This window comes from Eumetopias jubatus, unplaced genomic scaffold (genome assembly GCF_037043125.1).
Source record: "Eumetopias jubatus isolate StellerSeaLion01/CBP00866 unplaced genomic scaffold, mEumJub1_p1.0 scaffold_5, whole genome shotgun sequence".
NCBI classification, from domain to species: domain Eukaryota; kingdom Metazoa; phylum Chordata; class Mammalia; order Carnivora; family Otariidae; genus Eumetopias; species Eumetopias jubatus.
Genome location: NW_028274811.1, coordinates 34,323,188 through 34,343,869, shown reverse-complemented (window position 1 = coordinate 34,343,869; position 20,682 = coordinate 34,323,188). Strand labels below are relative to the sequence as shown.

At 44.1% G+C, this 20,682-nt stretch overlaps 1 protein-coding gene across 2 annotated transcripts in view; it reads left to right on the top strand.

Annotated features, from left to right (window-relative positions):
• DIAPH1 (diaphanous related formin 1) overlaps positions 1-20,682 on the top strand; it is a 93,853-nt gene that overhangs the window by 68,708 nt on the left and 4,463 nt on the right. For both annotated transcript variants that reach the window (XM_088023292.1, XM_088023291.1), the window contains 9 exons: positions 7,847-7,945; positions 11,837-11,931; positions 12,225-12,326; positions 12,553-12,792; positions 12,927-13,056; positions 13,754-13,879; positions 14,519-14,682; positions 14,816-14,951; positions 17,051-17,137. In XM_088023292.1, the coding sequence (XP_087879418.1) occupies positions 7,847-7,945; positions 11,837-11,931; positions 12,225-12,326; positions 12,553-12,792; positions 12,927-13,056; positions 13,754-13,879; positions 14,519-14,682; positions 14,816-14,951; positions 17,051-17,137 (1,179 nt within the window). The remainder of the gene's footprint in view (positions 1-7,846; positions 7,946-11,836; positions 11,932-12,224; positions 12,327-12,552; positions 12,793-12,926; positions 13,057-13,753; positions 13,880-14,518; positions 14,683-14,815; positions 14,952-17,050; positions 17,138-20,682) is intronic.

Here is a 20,682-nt window from a genome sequence, read left to right as displayed (position 1 = left end):
TCACTATTCACTTAGAAACACTTTTCTAGTGTTCCTCATCCCAACGTATATTTCTATATTTACTTTTGTAATAATTTTTCATCTTCTGCCTGAATAATTACTCCCCTTAATATTTATTTTATTAGTTCAGGTCTCCTGAACTGTTTTTATTTCGCCTATGTTTTTGAAGGATATTTTTTGTTTTCCCTTTTTTGTTAAGACAACTGCACTGTCAGTGTTACTGTAGTTCATTTGAAGGTAATTATGTTCTACCCCCTGCTACTCTGAGAATTTTTTTTACTCTGATTTTTAGCAGTTTTACTGTGATGGTGTGCCATGATGTGGTTCTTGTATTATTCTTTGGGATTCTCTGAGCTTCTTGATTCTTTGTGTTGAAATCCTTCATCATTTTTGGAAAATTCACAGCTACTTTTCCTTCAAGTATTCCATTTTTTTTTTAAGATTTTATTTATTTATTTGAGAGAGAGAGAACACATGCGCACAGCAGGGGTAGGGGCAGAGGGAGAGGGAAAAGCAGGCTCCCTGGATGACGGGCTTGATCCCAGGACGCTGAGATCATGATTTGAGCCAAACGCACGCAGCTGCTTAACTGACTGTGGCCCCAGGCGCTTCTTTTTTGGCACTTTCTTTTGCTTTCAAGTTCAGTGCCAGTGAATATCACATTTAGCCCTCCATTTTATGTGTTGTATGTATGTGATATTTGTTTTCATTATTTTTAATATTTTTCTCTCTGCATTTATTCACCCTGTTCCTAGAGTGTAGGCTTTATAAAGGGCTTTCAACTGTGAACCTGTTGTTCACCTTTATTCAGGATGTAGCCTTTTGGGTTCCCAGCTACCGAGGAGAGAGTCTTATATGAGACTCCCCACATTAGATAGAAACTGAACCTTGATCCCAGTCCACCCTTGCTACACAAAACCGTCAAACATGTATTGGAACAGTGTGCCATTGTTGTGGTTCTTTCTGGAGCAGTTCATCACCATCTTATCACTTCTTCCATGTTTTCAAGGAGGTTTTTTAAACACTATACCAGCATTTTTAGATGTTTTTCATAGGAGACTTGGCATCATTATTGGAAATGAAAGTTCTCATTTCTTTTCATATTTTACATGGTAATTTTCACCACATTGAAAAATGAAAATGTTATGTAATGAAACCAGTCTTTATACCATATATCTTGATTTTATGTTATTCTTAGAAAAGTTTTTGTTCAAAATTATACTGTTTTTCTATTTTTAACATTCAGTGTTTAATATGTCTGGAATTTATTTTTGTGAGCAGCATAAAGTTAGGGTCTATTTTCCTTGAAAGTGGGGAGCCAGTTGCTCCAGCACTGTTGGTTAGACCAGAAGTCAGCAGACTATGCTCAACCCATTTTTGATAATAAAGTTTTATTTGAACACAGCTATGCCCATTTGATGACATATTATCTATGTCTTTTGTATTACACTAGCGGAGTTGAGTAATTGAAAGAAACTATGGTGCACAGAGCCTCAAGTATTTACTTTCCAGTCACTTAAGAAAAAAATGTATCAACCTCTGGATCAGACCATCCTTTTTTCATTGATTTGAGTTTCTACTTTGGCATATGCTAAATGTTTCATGTCTATTTCCAGTTCTTTGTTCACCTCAAATGTTCTTTGACTGTCACTCTGTTATAATTATTGTAGCTTTATACTACTGTACTTTATTGGCCTTAATGATATAATTTGTTCAGATAGACAGGTTTATTGAGGTACAAGATGCATATAGTAAAATTTACCCTTTGTATGTGTACAGTTCTGTGGATTTTGACAAATGTATACAGCCATGTAACCACCACACTCAAGATAGAGAATATTTTCATCTCTCCAAAAAGTTCACTCCTTCCCATTTGTCTATCCCCTTTCCTCACTGTGAGGCCCTGGCAGCCACTGCTCTGATGTCTGTCTACAGTTTTATCTTTTCCAGAATAGTCATAATAAATGGAATCAAACATTAAGTATCCTTTTAAGCCTAGATTCTTTCACCTAGCATAATGTGAGATTTGTCCATGTTGTTGCATACAGAGATACTCCTCTTTATTGCTGAGTAGTATTCCATTATATCCATTTACTGGTTGATGGACATTTGGGTTGAATCCAGTTTGGGGTGGTTAAGAGTAAAGCCAGTAGAAACATTTACATGCAAGATTTTGTCTGGATATATGTTTTCATTTTTCTTCCGCAAATACCTGGAGTGGGATCGCTGGGTCCTTTGTTACTAACGTAACTATCAAATAAGAAATTGTCAAACTGTTCTCCAAAGGGAGAACCTTTTTTTTTTTTTTTTTTCATTTCCACCAGCGGATGCTTTGCATCCTTACCAGCACTTAGTTGCGTCAGTTTTGTTTTTTTAGTGACTCTAGTGGGTTAGGCATTGTAGGGGTGTTTTTTGGGGTTTTTTTTTTGTTTGTTTGTTTTTAAGTAATTTCTACATCCAGCATGGGGCTCAGACTGAGCCACCCCAAGATCAGGAGTCGCATGCTCTACCGACTTGCCAGGCACCCCTGTAGGCATTGTAGTTTTAGTTTCTAATTAAATTAATTCCTAGTACATATTCTACATATTCCTAATACCTTAACGATGGTGAGCATCTTTTCCTGTGCTTACTTAAACTTGTATAACTTTTTTGGTGAAGTATCTGTCCAAATCTTTTACCCATTAAAAAAAAATTGGGTTTTCTTAGGATTGAATAATGAGAATTTTTTTATATGTTGTGGATACTAGTCCTTTATCAAGATCTGTGTTTTGTAAGTATTTTTTCCCAAGACTTATTTTGTTCTTTAATGGTACCTTTGAAAGAACAGAAGTTTTTAATTTTGATGAAGTCTGCTTTATCAATTTTTTCTTTTATGTTTTGTATTATTTTCTGTTGCTTTGGAACAAATTCCCACAAACTTAAAACAGCATAAATTTATTATCCCACAGTTTCCATGGGTCTGGAATCCATGTTAGCTGGATCCTCTGCTGAGGGTCACACCAAACTGAAATCAAGGTTCTGGCTGGACTTCCTTGCTTTCTGGAGCTCAGTGTCCTCTTCCAGGCTTATGTGCTATTTGGCTGAATCCAGTTCCTTGTAACTGTAGGACGTAGATAACTGTTTTCTTGCTGGTCATTAGCTAAGGGCTGTTACCAGCTTCTAGAGGCTGCTCATTATTTCCTGCCACATGGCCTTCTCCACAACCTGGTAGTTTGCCTCTTCAAGGACAGCAAGGAGAGGGGTATACAGAGTGTGTGCACTAAGAGGGGGGCCAATTTAAGATTCTGCCTACCACATGGTTTGTTTTTAAGAATCTTTGCCTACCCCCCTAAGGGCGCCTGGGTGGCTCAGTCGTTAAGTGTCTGCCTTCAGCTCAGGTCATGATCCCAGGGTCCTGGGATCAAGTCCCACATCGGGCTCCCTGCTCAGCAGGGAAGCCTGCTTCTCCCTCTCCCACTCCCCCTGCTTGTGTTCCCTCTCTCACTGTGTCTCTCTTTGTCAAATAAATAAAATCTTTAAAAAAAAAAAAAAAGAATCTTTGCCTACCCCAAAGTTGGGAAGATTTTTCTGATTTCCTCTAGAAGTTAATAGTTTTAGGTTTTCCATCTCTGGTCTATTGTATGTATTTATTTACATGTATGTATGTTTTGAGATTAATTCACATAACATAAGATTAACCCTTAAAGCAAGAAATAAATTTTAATTTGTATTAAAATAATTCCTGGCTTAGAATCAGTATACATCACTCTGCTCTTACATCATATGGTCACCTCCCAGATGCAAGATGGGCTAGGAAATGTGGTCCCTACCTGCACCATCATTTCCCAGGACAAAAACTCCACATTGTAGAAAGGGAGCAGATACTATGGTCGACAGTTCTCTGGGCCACAGCCCAGACTGACCCAGGGAATTTTGTCCAGTTTTCCCAACACCATTTGTTGCAGAGACTGTCTTTTTTCCATCGGATATTCTTTCCTGCTTTGTCAAAGATGAGTTGACCATATAGTTTTAGGTCCATTTCTGGGCTTTCTATTCTGTACCATTGATCTGCGTGTCTCTTTTTGTCTCGTGTGTCTCTTTTTGTCTCAATGATTACAGCTTTGCAGTATAGCTTGAAATCCAGAATCGTGATGCCTCTAGTTTTGTTTTTCTTTTTCAGGATTGCTTTGGCTATTTGGGGTCTTTTGTGGTTCCATACAAATTTTAGGATTGTTTTTCTAGCTCTGTGAAAAATGCTGCTGGTATTTTGGGGCACCTGGGTGGCTCAGTCATTAAGCTTCTGCCTTCGGCTCAGGTCATGATCCCGGGGTCCTGGGATCGAGCCCCACGTCCCTGCTCCACGGGACGCCTGCTTCTCCCTCTCCCACTCCCTCTGCTTGTGTTCCCTCTCTCGCTGTGTCTCTCTGTCAAATAAATAAATAAAATCTTAAAAAAAAAAAAGGCTGGTGGTATTTTGATAGGGATTGCATTAAATGTGTAGATTGCTCTGGGTAGTATAGACATTTTAACGATGTTTGTTTTTCCGATCCATGATCATGGAATGTTTTTCCATTTCTTTGTGTCCTCTTCAATTTCCTTCATAAGCGTTCTGTAGTTTTCAGAGTATAGATCTTTTACCTCTTTAGTTAGGTTTATTGCTAGGTATCCTAACTGTTTTTGGAGCAATTGCAACAGGGATTGATTCCTTGATTTCTTTTTCTGCTGCTTCGTTTATTGGTGTATAGAAATGCAACAGATTTTTGTGTGTTGATTTTATATCCTGTGACTGAATTCATGAATTAGTTCTAGCAGTTTTTTGGTGGAGTCTGTTTTATTGATTTTCTTTAAAGCAGCTTTTTGAGTCATTGGATTTTCTCTGTTGTTTCATTTTTATTGGTTTCTGCTCTTAAATTCTTTATTTCCTTCCTTCTGCTTGCTTTGGGTTTGTTTTGCTCTTCTTTTTCTAGTTCCTTGATAGAAAATTGGACTACTGACTTGATCTTTCTAATTTTCTAATGTAAACTTGGTGCTGTTGGTTTCACTGTCAGCACTGCTGTAGCTGCGTCCCTTATATTTTGATGTATTGTACTTTCATTTTCATTCAATTCTGTGTGTCTTAAAATTTTCTGAGACTTCCTCTTTGACTCACAAATTACTTAGAAGTGGTTCTTTGGCTTCCAAATGTCTGGATATTTTCCTGTTCTCTTTTGGTTATTGATTTGTTGTTTGATAACATTATGGTCAGAGAACATGCTCTGATTTCAGTCCTTTAAATCTATTGGTTTTTGTGGGGTTTTTTTAAGATTTTATTTATTTATTAGAGAGAGAGTGCATGCGCCCAAGCCGGGGAGAGGGAGAAGCAGGCTTCCTGCTAAGCAGGGAAGCCTGACACAGGGCTCGATCCCAGGACCCTGGGATCGTGATCTGAGCCAAAAGCAGATGACCCAGGTGCCCTGATGATACTGACGTTTTACCAGTTCAAGTAAGCATAGAAACTTTATTTTCATTTAGGTCCCTTTACCCTCCCCAGTTTTTAAATAACAATTGTATTTCCTCTACATGGGGCTACTCCATTTTGGTAGAGCTGAGAAGTCCATATTGTATCTGTCTCAATTGGAGGGGGGTTCTCAAATAGGGCAAGGATCAGGTAGAAGCCGGGTACGGCAGTTAAAGGGCTCACTGGAGGCAGAACAGAGGCGAGAGTTTATCAAACGTATTGCGAGGGAGCACCTGGCAGGGGCGCAGAGGAGAGGCTGTCTGCTATGGGGCAGTGGGTGTGCACCGTTCTTAAAGAGGGAAGGTGAGGAGGTATGACGGCATACGGAATTTTCCCTTTTGTGGTAACTGTGGTTGTTAGTAGCCCATTGGTCCGTGGGTATTTTCAGGTGGGTCGCATGATGTACCTGTCTGTGTTTAGTTGGGGGGTCGCTGTAGGCCCTTGTCTCCACTCCATCGCTCCAGCCTGTGAGCTAAAAGCAGCCTCTGCACAGATGATTGTCTTTTCTCCGTAGCCCTCCTGAGTTGCTAGTTCTGGTAGTTCTTCGTTAGTCTGGCGGTGGTTGTGAACTGCCGTGTGGAGTTACATCTTCCACAAAAAGGGAGCTGCCTTTTCATCCCTGTCTTTCTTGTATCTGTACCTTATACTTATTTTTATCTTATTGCCAAGCAAAAAAGTTGAGTCTATTTTTTCTGTTTTTCAACATCAGTAATGAATACGTATCTTCGTATTTTGCCTGTATAAAATGAGAGCTTTACTTTTAACTTTTCTCCTTCCCCTTTTCTAAGTTTTTGTAATACAGTCTGGATGTTTTAATTCTCCATTTTTATCTGACCACCCATAATTTCCATTTTGTTATATGACCTGTCTTCAGTACCTCTCTGACTTTTCCGGACCTCCCCCTCACTCCGTGCAGCCATAATGACCTTTTTGCTTTTTCTTTGAGCTCACTGGGTATGCTCCTTTCTCAGGCCTTTGTATTTGTCATTCCCTCTGCCTTAAATGCATCCCCCTCTCCCTGTAGATACTCACTTGGCTTTGTGCTCTCACTTTCTAGAAGGTCTTTTCTCAAAAGTCACATTCTAAGATTTTTCCTCATCCCCCTAAAGGTATAATCCATCGCCCATTTGGTCCCCGTTTCTTCTCTAGATTTTCTTTTCACAGAACTATGACTAGCTCATATAGTATTTTATGTATTAACTGCTTGTCGTTTCTCTTGATTAGAATATGAGTTCTCTGGAGGCAGGAATCTTCTCTGTTTTGTTCACTGTTTTGTTTTTTTAAAGATATTATTTATTTATTTGAAAGAGAGAGAACACGAGAGTGGGAGGGCAGGGAGGGGGACAGGCGGACTCTGCCTTGAGCTTGGAGCCTGGGTCGGGGCTTGATCCCAGGGTCCTGAGATCATGACCTGAGCCAAAACCAAGAGTCGGACACTCAAGTGACTGAGCCACCCAGGTGCCCCTCTCTTTCGTTCACTGTTGTATTCACAGTGCCCAGAATAACCTGGCACGTAAAGATACTCAATAATAGGTACTCAGTAAGTGTTTATATAAGTAACTAATCTTCATGTATTTAGCATTTTCCTGCGAGTTTGGACTGACAGGCCAAAGGATGAGTGTTTTTAATAGTTCTTGGCACTTTTTGCCATGTAACTTTCTTTTTTGTTTGCTTTATTTCTTATTTATTTGTACCAGGTCTTTTTATGTGGTTTAAAATTCAAACAGTATGGGCACCTGGGTGGCTCAGTCCCATGTCAGGCTCAGGGGGGTGTCTGCTTGAAGATTTTCTCCCTCTGCCCCTCACCCCGCTTGCACATGCACACACATGCACACTCTCTTGCTCTCTCTCTAAAATAAATAAATCTTTAAAAAATTTTTATAGAGAACTGTTCAAGATGGAGCTTGAAAGAAAATAGGATTTTTAATAGACACAAAAGGATAAGATGGTGGAAGGCTCTAGTAACAGGTTGGCGAACTACATCCCTCAGGCTGACCACCCATTCACTTATGTATTGTCTTTGACTGCTCTTATGCTGTAGTGGCAGAGTTGAGCAGTTGAGACAGATCATATAGTCTGTAAAACCTGAAATATTTACGCTCTGGTCCTTCAGAGAAGGATCTGCAAGCAAATGATAGGATGTAGTTGGGAAAGAATTATTGGTAACAGTTAAAGAAATGAGAATGAGATGTTGACTATAGTTGAGGGTAGGGGTCAGTAATAGAAGGGTGGCCGGTTAAAGAGAAGGAATACAAGAGGGAAACCATTGTTAATAGGAAGTGAGGACGCATTCCAGGCTGGTATAGTAGTTCAGTAAGGCCTGAATGTGGCTTGTCCATAATCATGCTTTTCTCATCTTTCCCTTACTAGCTAAGAAGGATCAGGAAGGTGGAGAAGAAAAGAAATCTGTGCAAAAGAAAAAAGTAAAAGAGTTAAAGGTGTTGGATTCAAAGACGGCCCAGAATCTCTGTGAGTAACTCTGTGATCCCAACTATTTGTCTTTTAAAAGCTTAATTTTGGTAGATCCAGGGTGTCTTGATTTGTTGAGTTCCTAATGTGTGCCAGGCATTGGATAGTGAACTTCCAGTATCTTGTTTAATTCCTCAGTAGCACTGCAAGATTATTTCCTTACCATAAAACTAGACACTAACAGTGGTTGAGAGTTTTAGGAATTTGCCCAGTCCCATAGGTGGTGAGAGACAGGTATGGGACTGGAACCTCAGATTTTTTTTTTTATTTCAAAACCCTTACTGTTTCCATTGCATCCGCAGAATATTCTAGCCACTGCATTTCCCTCTTTCTAACTTTTTCTTAAGTACTTCTTTTAAATGCAGGCACTGGGTTCACTTAAATCTAAAACACTTTTGTGGCTTAGAATAAATAATATAAATCCTGCACTTCTCAAACTAGGATCAGAAACTCTTCCGCGAAGTTGGTATAGGTGGTACTTATTTGATGATCAGGATGAATGTTCATTTTTTGTTTGTTTGTTTGGCTGTTGATCTCCTTTATGCTGAGTAATAGAGATTTAAATATTTGCTCAACAAATATCTGAGGTTCTGCCATGTTGCAGTCTCTGTTGGGCCCGTATGAGACATGTGTTCCAGAGATGAAAGGGTACATATTCCATAAAACCCACTCACAGTCTTGTAATGTGGCTCTTGTCCCCATTTCTCCATATGAGAAGATTAAAGTTTAGATGTTGTGACTCGGCCGAGGTCACACAAGGAAACAATGACACATACCCATAAGTAAAATCAGAGATATCATGAGAACAGTAAGCCCTTACGTTATTCTTTGCTGTATAGTCCTAGATCATTGACAGCAAATACCACTAAATGTTGTCTGTGGGTAAGTCTTTTTATGGAGACCAAAAGTAATGGGAGATGGTTCCTTTTCTCAAGTTTATCTCTGGGAAGAGAAAACATGAGTAACTCCCATTTTAGAAAGTGATTGAAGACTGTGGGTATTACATGATTCCTTCCAGTTGGATGATAACAATACAGAAAATAGAACTCACAAAGAGAATGAGATTTGTTTAGGGGAGGATGGCCTAGGAGATGTAATTTAGTGATTCAGAAATTATTAAGTGCCTCTTATGTGCTAGGGACACTTAAGCTGAATAAGGCACAGTTCCTGTCCTTATGAAGCATCTGTCTGGTACAAACAGAAAAGTAAATAATGGGAACCACACAGATGAAGTGCTGTGATAGAGATGAGCTTGGATGCAGATGAGAGCCCCGGGAAAGGGGCATCTAAATCAAGTGCGGGCAGTACTGGAGGGAGCATGTCACTCAAAAGGAGGTACTGCTTACATGGATTTGAAAGAACGATGAGTCAGGAGTGAAGTGAAGGCTGAGGGCTGGCTTGTTGCAGGCAGCGGGATCAGCACGTATGAAGGCGCAGACGCACGGAGTGTGACACAGTGTGGTTGGAAAACTAAAGGCCATATGTGGGAGAGGAGTGGCGGGAGAAGCTTTCAAGAAATAGAAGCTAGATTATCAAGAATTCTGACAGGCTTAGGCTAAGAAATATCTGTGATATCCTGAAGGTCTTGGAATTTATTAAAAGGATTTTAATCAGGAAAATGAGTGATAGTCCCTGTGTAATTCGGGGGAAGGCTACTTGGGCAGTGACTGAGGCTGGATTGCTAGCGTCCAGGAAGACTCCAGGCAGAGAGATGAGTTATGTTCTCACTTTAATCTAGGTGAGAGATGATCAGGGCCTGAAACTAAAGTAGTGAGAACGAGTAGGAAGGCAGGCAGAAGATACTAAGGAGATAGAAATAATGGAACTTAGTGACTGAGGGAATGAAGGAGATGTTTTCTTTGGTTTACATCACTCTGTAGAGAGTGGTACCATTTACTGAAATAGGAAAATCCAGCCAGGAGCAAAATGTCTTTCTGGGGAGGAGTGGTGGGTACTGGACATGAATGAGAGGTGGCAGGGTGGTGGGTAGAAATGATGACTTGTAGGATAGAATTAAGGTGCCTGTGGGACTCCTCCAGAAGGATGGGTGTGTTAGGCCTTTGGGTATAGGAATCAGGAAGAAGGTTTGGCTGGAGGTAGGAATTTAGGAGACAGAATATGAGTCATAGCTGAAGCCATGAGTTTGCTTTGAAGGCCACTAATATTTAAGGGGCAAGTAGAAGGGGGAGAGGGGCAGGGAACTCAAAGGCTGGAAAGAAGCAACAAGAAAAATGGTATGACATAGTCCTAAGTGGGGGTAGTCAGCAGTGTCAGATGAAGATGGGAATCCAGTAAAATAAGGAAAGGACAGGTGTCCTTTGGATCTGGCGTGAGGAAAGTCAGTGGCCTTAAGCAAGAAGAATTTCAGGATAGCGTAGAGGTTAAGAGCAGAGCCTCTGGAATCCTGTAGTATTTAATTCCTGCTTCCAGCTCTCACTGGCAGTATGACCTTGGGTTTGACTAGCTTAATTTGAAGTATCAGTTTCCGTTTCTGTCAAATGGGGTTAATAATACAGACGTACAAGGATATCATGAATAGGATTAAATGAGTTTAGGTATGTAGATTACGTTTAAGTGTTGTGTATGATACTCAGTAAGTAATTGTGGTCTTTTCATTGACTCTGGGGACAGAAGAATAGATGAGAGCTGTGGAAGTGAAAGAGAAGAGACTATTGTATTTTTTGAGGGAAAGAATATCCTCAAAAAGGAGGAATATCAGGTCAAGGTTTTTGGTTTTTTGTTTTTAAGACAGTAGAAACTTGGTTATGTGTATATCCTGAAGGAAAAGGTCCTCAGGGCCACCTGTTCTACTGAAATCTAAGAAAAGGACGAGTACATGGGTGTAGTTGCTGATAAGCTTACACAAGTGTTGGCACACGTTTTCTCCTGGATAATTCCAAATAGTCCTTACCCAAGCCTTTTCTGGCTTGGCTCCAGCTGGGAGCCCCCAGTGCGTAAGAGAATGCTGGGGTTTTTTTCCCAGTGAAGAGGAAGAAGATTTTTTTTTTTTTTTTAAATCGGCAGTGGTGGGACAGTTGGGAGAATGGGGATACTTTGGAGGAGCTTCTAAAAGAGCCTAGCGTAGAGTAGGGACACACAAAGGACTGCTCGGTGGCGCTGAGTGTATCACTATTGTTGGCGCCACTCCAGGTGAACTGTGATCTGCAGAGTCTTTGCCAGCAGTGTTCATCACCCCAGGTGCAAGGGGAGAGATGACATGGCTGGATCAACCAGGAATTGGAAGGAGAAGGAAACAATAATAGGAGCAGTAGTAACAGAGATGGCAGTAATAGTAGAGATCAGGCGAAGCTATAGACTGTAGGTCTAGGTGAAGGAGAGAAGGCAAAGTAGAACTCGTACATCCGAAGAAAACGGAGTGGTCAGCGCTCACTGATGGGGTTGAAGGGCCATTCCAGAGGCTAGAGAACTGGAAGACAGGAAGTGTTTGTTGGTGAACAGGATATGGCAATTTAAGAATCAGAGCATTTGAAGGCAGTGGCAGCTTTGAGGATGGAGTCATGGGAGTGGGAAACTAAAAATAGAGTGGGGTGAGTATCTTGGATGTATATATAGAGAGAAGATCAAAATCTTCCTGTGTGAGCAAAGGCCAGGAGCCACAGTGTTCGTAGAATGTGGTGCTTAGAACAGGGTAGCTGGCATGTGACATAAATGTGGGGCGTTCATGAGAGAGAAAGCTGGGAGGTGGGAACCTTAGATGTCGGACTCAGGAACTTGGACTTTAACTACCCAGGTAGTGGAGAGCTGGTGGAGGTTTCTGATAGTGACTTTAAAAGAAAACTCTTAGGCAAATAGGCCAGCAGAGGTTTATAGATAGGCTGGAAGGGAGAGGAGACTGAGAAGAATGTGTCTTGATATCTCATTTTCTGGCAGCCATCTTTCTGGGTTCCTTCCGCATGGCCTATCAAGAGATTAAGAATGTCATCCTGGAGGTGAATGAGAGTGTTCTGACTGAGTCTATGATCCAGGTAAGGAGCAAGATTGTCTGTGGGAGCTGGCTGTTCGTGCCACGGTACACTGGCCTCATCTCTTTGGAGTGTGAGGTCCTCTAGATTGGTGCTTTACAGAATGCTGGCTTTGGGTCAGCATCCATCTCTCTGGTGGTTAGATTATTTCTGGTATATTTTTCAAAAGTCCTGCCATCTCACTAGCTGCCCTGACCCCCAGCCCCTGTTTCCTTCTTTGTGGTCCTTGGGCAAAGTAGGGGACTGACAGGAGGCTCAAGCTATCAGCTCATGAGACCGTCCCTTCTCTCTTTCAGAACCTCATTAAGCAGATGCCAGAGCCAGAGCAGTTAAAAATGCTCTCCGAACTGAAGGATGAATATGATGATCTGGCCGAGTCGGAGCAGTTTGGTGTGGTGGTGAGTGAGGCCTGTGGCAAGAAGCTCTTCTTGGACCCCCTTCCTGCCCTCCTCCCCTGAAGCAGCTGGGGTGCTTGCTCCTCGCCTCTCGTCTAGTCTGAACCTCTCTTCCTTTCTCTTCCATACTCTGGAACTCACGGCCCCCCATGCGAGGCTCAAGCCTGTATGTTTTTTCTGACCTGCTCTACCTGTTGGCCATCCTGGAACTGCTTGTCTTCCCCACCAGATGGGCACTGTGCCCCGCCTGCGGCCTCGCCTCAACGCCATCCTCTTCAAGCTACAGTTCAGTGAGCAAGTGGAGAATATTAAGCCAGAGATCGTTTCTGTGACTGCCGCGTGTGAGGAGTTACGAAAGAGTGAGAGCTTCTCTAGCCTCCTGGAGATTACCTTGCTTGTTGGAAACTATATGAATGCTGGCTCCAGGAATGCTGGTGCTTTCGGCTTCAACATCAGCTTCCTCTGTAAGGTGAGCCAGCTGATTAGAGCAGAACGACAGAAGGGAAGGCCGCTGGCCTCTGTGGGCACCATGTGGCAAACTGCTGTTGGCCTCAGGGGATCTTGGGCGTGTCAGGACTAACACGTTTCTCCTCTTCCCCCAAGCTTCGAGATACCAAGTCCACAGATCAGAAGATGACATTGTTGCACTTCTTGGCTGAGTCGTGTGAGAATGACTATCCTGATGTCCTGAAGTTTCCAGATGAGCTTGCCCATGTGGAGAAAGCCAGTCGAGGTGGGGCAGGTTGAGGTGAAACTGGAAGGCTGTTCCAGGCTCCCAAAATCTCTGCATCGGGACGGAAATAAGACACGGTCTAGGTCTTAGTTTTCAGTTCTGCCTATTTTAGGTGGGAAAGGGGAAGGGTGTAGGCGTGATGTCTAGGCCATGGGGGAGAGGATTATCAGGCAGAAGGGAGGACTTCATGTACAGAAGTGAGAAGCATTCTTTCTTTCCTGGGGAGACACCAAACACTAAAAAACAACTGGAAGAAAGGCAGGTGTTTTTAGTCTAGCTTAGCGGTTCTTTTTATTCAGAAAGCATGGACTAGATTGACAAAAATCAGGCCTCACCATCCTGGAATGAGGCACAGAAAAAGCTGCATTCAGTAGAAACGGGAACAGATTTCTGCCCTTCCTCTGTATTTCTATGTATAGCTCCTTCCTCCCAAGCTCTGTTCTCTAAAATAAATGAGACCAAGATCCCAGGGGATTTCACAGGTTCTTGTTAAATGAAGCCTCTCTTCTTCTTGTGGAGGCTGGAGGTTCAGGCATCACGTAACTTACAGTCTAAGTGGAATGATGAAAAGTGCAATGTGTGGAACATCTGGAGGAGAGGACGTGAGAGTACACTGATGCCGGGCCCCAACGAGCGGAAGCTGAGGGTCTGGGGACTGGGAATAAACTCTTGCTTTCTCTTTTTGTGTCTCCTTTAGTTTCTGCTGAAAACTTGCAGAAGAACCTAGATCAGATGAAGAAACAGATTGCTGATGTGGAACGTGATGTTCAGAATTTCCCAGCTGCCACAGATGAGAGAGACAAGTTTGTTGAAAAAATGACAATATCCTTTCTTACGAGGAGGGAGTTCCTAGGATGCTTTCTAGGAAGGGAAGGAAAATGTCCCGGGGCTGGGGGGTGGAGCAGGAGAGATCTGGTGATAGATAATTTTTCCTTCTTTAAAAAAACTCTTAAAAATTCTTTTCATTAAATACATAGTTCTTGAAAGCATTCTCATTGTTGTGGTAAGCACACCACTAAAATTCCTCCCTGATCCCTTGCCCTCTGCCCCATCTCCACTGCACACAAGTGCACACACACCACACACACACACATATGTATTCTCGTCTCTCTCCACTTCCCAAAGGTAACCACTGCCACTGGACTTCTCATTTTCACCTCATGAGTTTATTTTAAACAAAAACTGTGTTGTGTTGCTTTTTGCACATCCTGGTTCTTAGCCCTGGCTCCACAGCAGGATATGCAGAACCACCCCTTTAACTGCCACCCCCTATTCTGTCGGGGAACCATGGTTTATGGTTTACCAGTCCCCTGTTTGGGATATTTCGATTGCTTCTCGCCTTTGCTCTTACAGTGTCGTGTTGAACATCGTCGTGCCTGCCGGCATGCATCTCTGCATGTTCTTCGGGGCTAGTGCGGTGGGTCTGCTTCTTGGCCTTGGTCCTTGACTCCCGGGCTGCACAGCTTCGTGAGGGACGCCCAGGAGCAGTATAACAAACTGCGGATGATGCACTCTAACATGGAGACCCTCTATAAGGAGCTGGGAGAGTACTTCCTCTTTGACCCCAAGAAGGTGACGGTGGAAGAATTCTTTATGGATCTGCACAACTTTAAGAATATGTTTGTGGTGAGCCAGGGTTACCTGCCGACTGAATCTTCTGTGGACATTTCTCACTTTCCACATTGCTTGGTGTGGGGTGGGCTTATGTGTAAGTGCACGCATGCCCACGTGTTTTGTTTTGTTTTGTTTTCCTCCACAGCAAGCAGTCAAGGAGAACCAGAAGCGGCGGGAGACAGAGGAAAAGATGCGGCGAGCAAAACTCGCCAAGGAGAAGGCGGAGAAGGAGCGGCTCGAGAAGCAGCAGAAGAGGGAGCAGCTCATAGACATGAACGCAGGTAAGAAGCGGAGAAGGGCTGATGGGTTGAAACAGGAATATTTGCAGGGCTTCTCTGCCTAGAATCTCGAGGCCAGAGAAAACAGCTCACGTCTGAGCTCAGCTCCTGGCAAAAGATTGTTGGCAGCCTTTTACCTCCAAGAGCCTGGTGCTGAACTTGAACCTCAGCTCCCCTGCACGCGCTTCCAGCGCTCCATGCTCGCCGCCCCCCCCCCCCCCCCCCCCCCCGCTAGTTCCTGCGTTATGTCTCATCTCCCAGTGGGTTTAGTATTGCTGTAACATGGACTCTTCTGCCTGGCCAAATGGTCTTCTGGCCCGTTTTTGTTCTTTCTACTACATCTTTCATTCTTTTCCCCAAAATGTTTTCCTGGCCTTGCTCCTGTCTTAACACTGGTGGCTTGTCCTCCTTGTCTGCTTATGTTCCCTAAGTACTGTGTGCTCAGTACCTCCGCACAGTTGTACACACTGTGTACACGCACAACTGCGCATACCTACAAGGTTATAAAGGGACTGAACTTCTGGAGCAGGGGGCATGGGAGCTGGCCACTCTCTCTTCTCTTTAGCAGGATCTGTTTCGCTACCAGAAGTATGTCTTTGTTGAAACATATGGGCTCAATTACTGGCCTTCTGTTTCCTGTCTTTGCTGCCTTCCTGCCCCCCCCCATCTGCTCCTTCTGTGGGTAGCAGGAATATAGCATACACTGTGCATGGCACTGAGCTGATGCCACCCTTCTTGACCTTGAGGCAGTATGAGCAATCTAAGTAAAGGGTGGGGGGGGCATGGGGTAACTGGGTGTTGGGCATTAAGGCGGGCACATGATGTGATGAGCACTGGGTGTTATACGCAACTGATGAATTATTGAACACTACATCTGAAACTAATGATGTACTATATGTGGGCTAATTGAATTTAAACTAAAAAAAAAAAGGGGGTTCTTAGGGCTGCCAAGTCTGGCAAGAATCAGAGTGCTTTGCTGAGCACAAGAGGCCAGAGCTGCTCTAGCACCTCTTGCTCCCAAGGACTTTTCTTTGGCAGCTCCTATTGTGGTAAGGCTAGTGACCTGAAGGAGCTGAACACATTTTTTTCTTTTTTGATACTTTTCTGGGAAGCAGTTCCACAGTTGTTTACTACAGTTATATACAAGCCACAAATTTTATTCTACTGCTAATGCTGTTGAAGCCCACACCCAGTATCCTTTACCTTCCCCCATTCTCCCCTGGTGGCCACGGTTTGTCCCCAGGTACTGTCTAGGATGCATCAGGGGAAGGTGGAGTCCAGCGGACATGCAGGATGAGGGCTGCACCCTGTTTATCTGGTGGGGCAGCAAGCCCTGGTCCTGGTCCCAAAGGCAAGCAAATGAGGTCGAAATGTAGGTCAGCTGCACTGGTGATGTTCAGCCAGCAGGTGGCACTGGGAGCAGTGAGCCCAGCCCTGAAGCTAGCCTGCAGGCTCCTTGGGATTTCAGTTTCAGATTTCACTACCCAGAGCTGTTGCCATGGAAACAGAGCCAGGCTGGAACAGGGACCCTACATTAACTCTTTCTATTCCAGCCAGGATGCTCCCCCTACATGCTGAGCTGGCTTCTGGAAGATGCAGCCACAAGGGGCAGTACTTGAGTAAAATTCAATCTTGATTGGGGCAGGTCTCTCCTTTTTCCTCAGCCCTGCTCTGAAACTGGAACCAGGCTCTCCCTGATGTGTTTATAGGAATTAGAGTGAAACACTTAAGGAAAAGAGCAAGTGATATTGTTGCATATTAATTTCATAATCTCAATCTCTGTGCTGAAACTGGAATTGGAGTTGGGCAGTTCTGCAACTCTCTGTGCTGTCCCGGGTGGGATGGGAAGGAGGGGACTGCAAGGAAATATCCCAAGGTTTGCATTGGTTAGCAGGCAGTGAAACCTTTTCTTTGAACCACTGTCAAACAGATGCAAGTGAACATGGGCTGTGAGGCTCGAGGTTGAGCCCTGTGTCTGCTCTGAGTCCTGAGCCACTGTGGGCGACGGGTAAGCCAGGCAACAGTCATACAGTTGGTGTGTGACTCAACACTGTATGCTGCTCAGGCTGAAGAGCTTACATCTCCATCTTTGTTCGTGACAGAGGGTGATGAGACCGGTGTGATGGATAGTCTTCTGGAAGCTCTGCAGACAGGCGCAGCATTCCGACGGAAGAGAGGACCCCGTCAGGGTAAGTAAACAGCTGGAGCCCAGCCTGGGCGTGTGGAAGGGGTGAGGTCCCTCTGCTCCTGGTCCTGCTTGTCGTGAGCTGAAGAACAGGTAAAGATGCTCTGAAGGTTTAGGAACTTCCTCACAATAGTCCCTGTGTCAAGAGTGGGTTGTCCAGCCCTCTGCCTCCTAAGTTAGAAAGCAGGGACTTGGAGAACTAGGTTTTCGATCTGAAAACAGATCTATTATATCTGATGATGACTGCATTTCTCCCCATTCTTGAAGCAGAAACCTGCAACAAGTGAACCATGGTGCAGGACAGAGAGATTTGGGTGGGTGTTTGTGGGTATGAGCAAAAACTGAGCTAAATATAAAAGTGTACATTAGATGTAGGAAGTAAGAGCCCTACTCAACTTCACAAGCAGAAAAAATATAGAGAGGAGATTAGACATCATTATCCTCAGATGTAGTAATATAGAGGAGCAATCCAATGGAAGAACTGTCTCTGTCCGAGAATTACCCTGCCCTTGGGTGCAGTTAGCCTGCACTGCTTTTGTCTTACCCATTGACTCCCCCACAACCTCCTCTCCCCACCCTCTGAAGATTTCAGTGGATTAAGTGGAGTCAGAGCCTCCAAGAAGAATTATGGGATAGGAGGACAAATGATCCCGGCATTAGTGTGGGGAAGGATCAGTGGATAAGCTTCCTTAGAAGGAAGCACACGGTGGCCAAGAGACTAGTCCAGGAGAAGGTACTACAGCCAGCACTGTCCCTCATGTGGGACTGACCTGCACTGTTGTGTCTGGTGAGGGCCCTTTTGAACTGGGAGTGAGGGCTGCTTTCCTGGGTTGAAGGGTGGGAATAACAGAAAAGGCAGTCATGAAGGGTTTCTCCTTGCGAGAGTGAAAGCTGTGTTCCCTGTTCCCTGGCTGGGCTGTTCTGTAGGTCTGTTTGATAAGACCTTTAAGGTTACTGACAGGAGGAGTTGGGTAGCTTGCTTTGGCCTCTGTAGGGCTTACAGTACCTGTCATAGCCTGGACAGGGGTTCTCCGGATCAGGGGTGTAGAGCATGCTAGCCCACATATACTTAGTGTCCCAAAGGTTGCTGTCTATTTCTGCCTGTACTCTGAATTCCCAAAGGAAAATTCCCTTCTGAGGGCTCTTCCATATGACTTCAGAACGTTCCCTAAATAGGAGAATCCCTAGTTACAAGTCTTCCCCATCTTCTGGCATCCTCTTGGCAGGCTGTGTAGTGGGAGGAGAGGTGGTTATGATGGGCTTAGAATTTCCTGGCATAGTGTGTTAAACCATATAGATTGGTGTTTGGGCAGAGAGTGCAGCTAGTAGTATTTCTTTTGTTTAGTTTTTAGAGGTTCTTAGGAGAATGTTTTTTACCCCCCTCCCAATGTGGCCTTACATTAGGCATTTCTAGCCAAATGAAAGTATATTGCATCTCACTGTTCACACTCTCAGCTAAATGCCAACCTGCATCCGACTCTTGGTGGGGAATTCCCTTTTTAAGCCTCTTCCTATGAAACTACTAGAATCCCAGATGCTTCCTGTACACAGGCAGCCAGACATCAATGGCTTTCCTCTGCGGGGGAGGCCCCATTCTCTACTTCTTCCCAAGAAGGAAACCAGAACTCAACAGGCAGAGGAAGCAGGGATTTTGTTGGAACATAACCTTTCAGCAGAGGATCTAAATTAGTCAAAGTGCTGTTCCCCAGTGCAAGAAGGAATAGGAGACTGATACTAGGAGATACTGAAGCAGAGAAGCACATACTTTTTAAATTGGTTGCATCCTGTAATCTAATCTTTCTGGGTTGTAGGTTCACAGAACAGGGCTGAAAGTATCTGGGAGAATCTCTCCGGGGAGACCTTTCTGGTTACTCTGGTATGCCGCTTAGGTGGTGCATTCACATGCTGTGAAGTGATGTGGCCTCACGCTTTCAAACATAAAAACTCCTCTATCACAGTCTGAAGAGCATCGGATTAGGTAGAGATCAAAAGCCCCAAAGTCAAGTCTAAATCTGATGCTGTCTAGGGTACCTTAGACAAGTTTTGGGGACTCAGTTTTTTCATGAGTTAGACTAAAATGGTCTCTTGGGTCTTTTCCAGCTTTAATAACTTTGTTTTGTCCAGCAGCAATAGAATTAAGAGAAGACAAGAAAGGGGCTGGACTCAGAAGGCCCTATTCTCAAACTATAAAGGCTGTGGGTTTCCCTCAGCGGCTGCTGGACTTAGCTGGTTCACCCCTTGACCGCCTCTGACGGTTCCTTGTGGCCAATTGCCTTGAGCCAACAAACTGAAGCACAAGCAAGCAGATCTGCCTCACAGGCCGCCTCAGTCCCAGGGAGGCAGCTGTCGCTGCCTCAAAGACACTGGCCTTGTCCATAGGATTTAAAGGCATGTTTAAAAAAAAAAAAAAAAGTCTTCCGGTCTCTGGAGACCTGAGGGAGCGTAGACCGAGTACAGAGCACACAAAGCAGCATTGAGCTGGAAGAGGAGAGTTACTCTCAGGGGCTGGTCATTAAAAGGGATCTGCAGGGTGCGGGAGGACAGTGGTTTGAGTGTCAAGGAGAAGAATCCATGTGATTGTATCACAGCTACTATTTCAAGCTGATGATTGAGTCAGAGTGTGGTTTTAATGACTCAACTTTATCTCCATGTCTGAATTGTGGCCTCTATACAGGCCATCTGCTCACTGGGATAAAAGTCAAGGCAAGAGATTGGTCTTTCTCTTCCTTTCCTTCCCTCTGAGCTCCACCTCCACCAACAGAACCATAGAGTCTGGAGAGCCTCTAAAGGCCTCCAGTGATTAGCATCTGACCTCCACATAGAGGAAGGCACTTAAGAGCCGGAGAAGCTCCGGCTGGCCCAGCCCTACAGAGCTGGCTGATGCCAGAGCGAGAACTCTAGCCCCCTTTTGTGATTCCAAGTCCAGGGCTGTTGCCACTAAGCCTCCTTGATGGACAGGAGAGGACTCTCTCTCACAGTGACCCCTCTGTGGAGGCCAGAGGTGTTCTTCCATACCTTCGAGCGAAGAGAGCACGGGAGATGCTACGGGTGCTTCGGGGAGTTTCTGAGGACTACCTGTCTATAGAAGGGGAAGAGTGTTTCCTCCACCACCACCTCTTCTCCCTCTGCTTTTGTGCAAATAGGACAGGAATTATAATTAGGTGACTTTTAGACGGAAATGAGTTCTTTCGGACAGTAATGACTGCCCCATCTGTCCTAGTTTCCTCTCCCCTAAGGAAGCTTATTAACAAGAACTCTTCCTCTTCAGGAGCAGTTTCTAGCCTCTGTTTTATAAATGTCTTTTTCCAAATCATTGACCTTTTTCTCATTCATCTGTACTGGTGTTATATATGGTTGGTGGATTTTGCCGGTGGTTTTATCCTAGCCCACCCGAATGTCTAGGAATCTGGCTTCAGAGAGCTTGAGCAGTGTCTCAAGATGGTTCCCTTTTCCCCACAGGCTATGAGACCATTCTCCTGTGAGTTAATAATCCTCCCTGATCTAATACAAATTATTTATCTGCTTCTATGGCTACTTGTCAATAGTCTC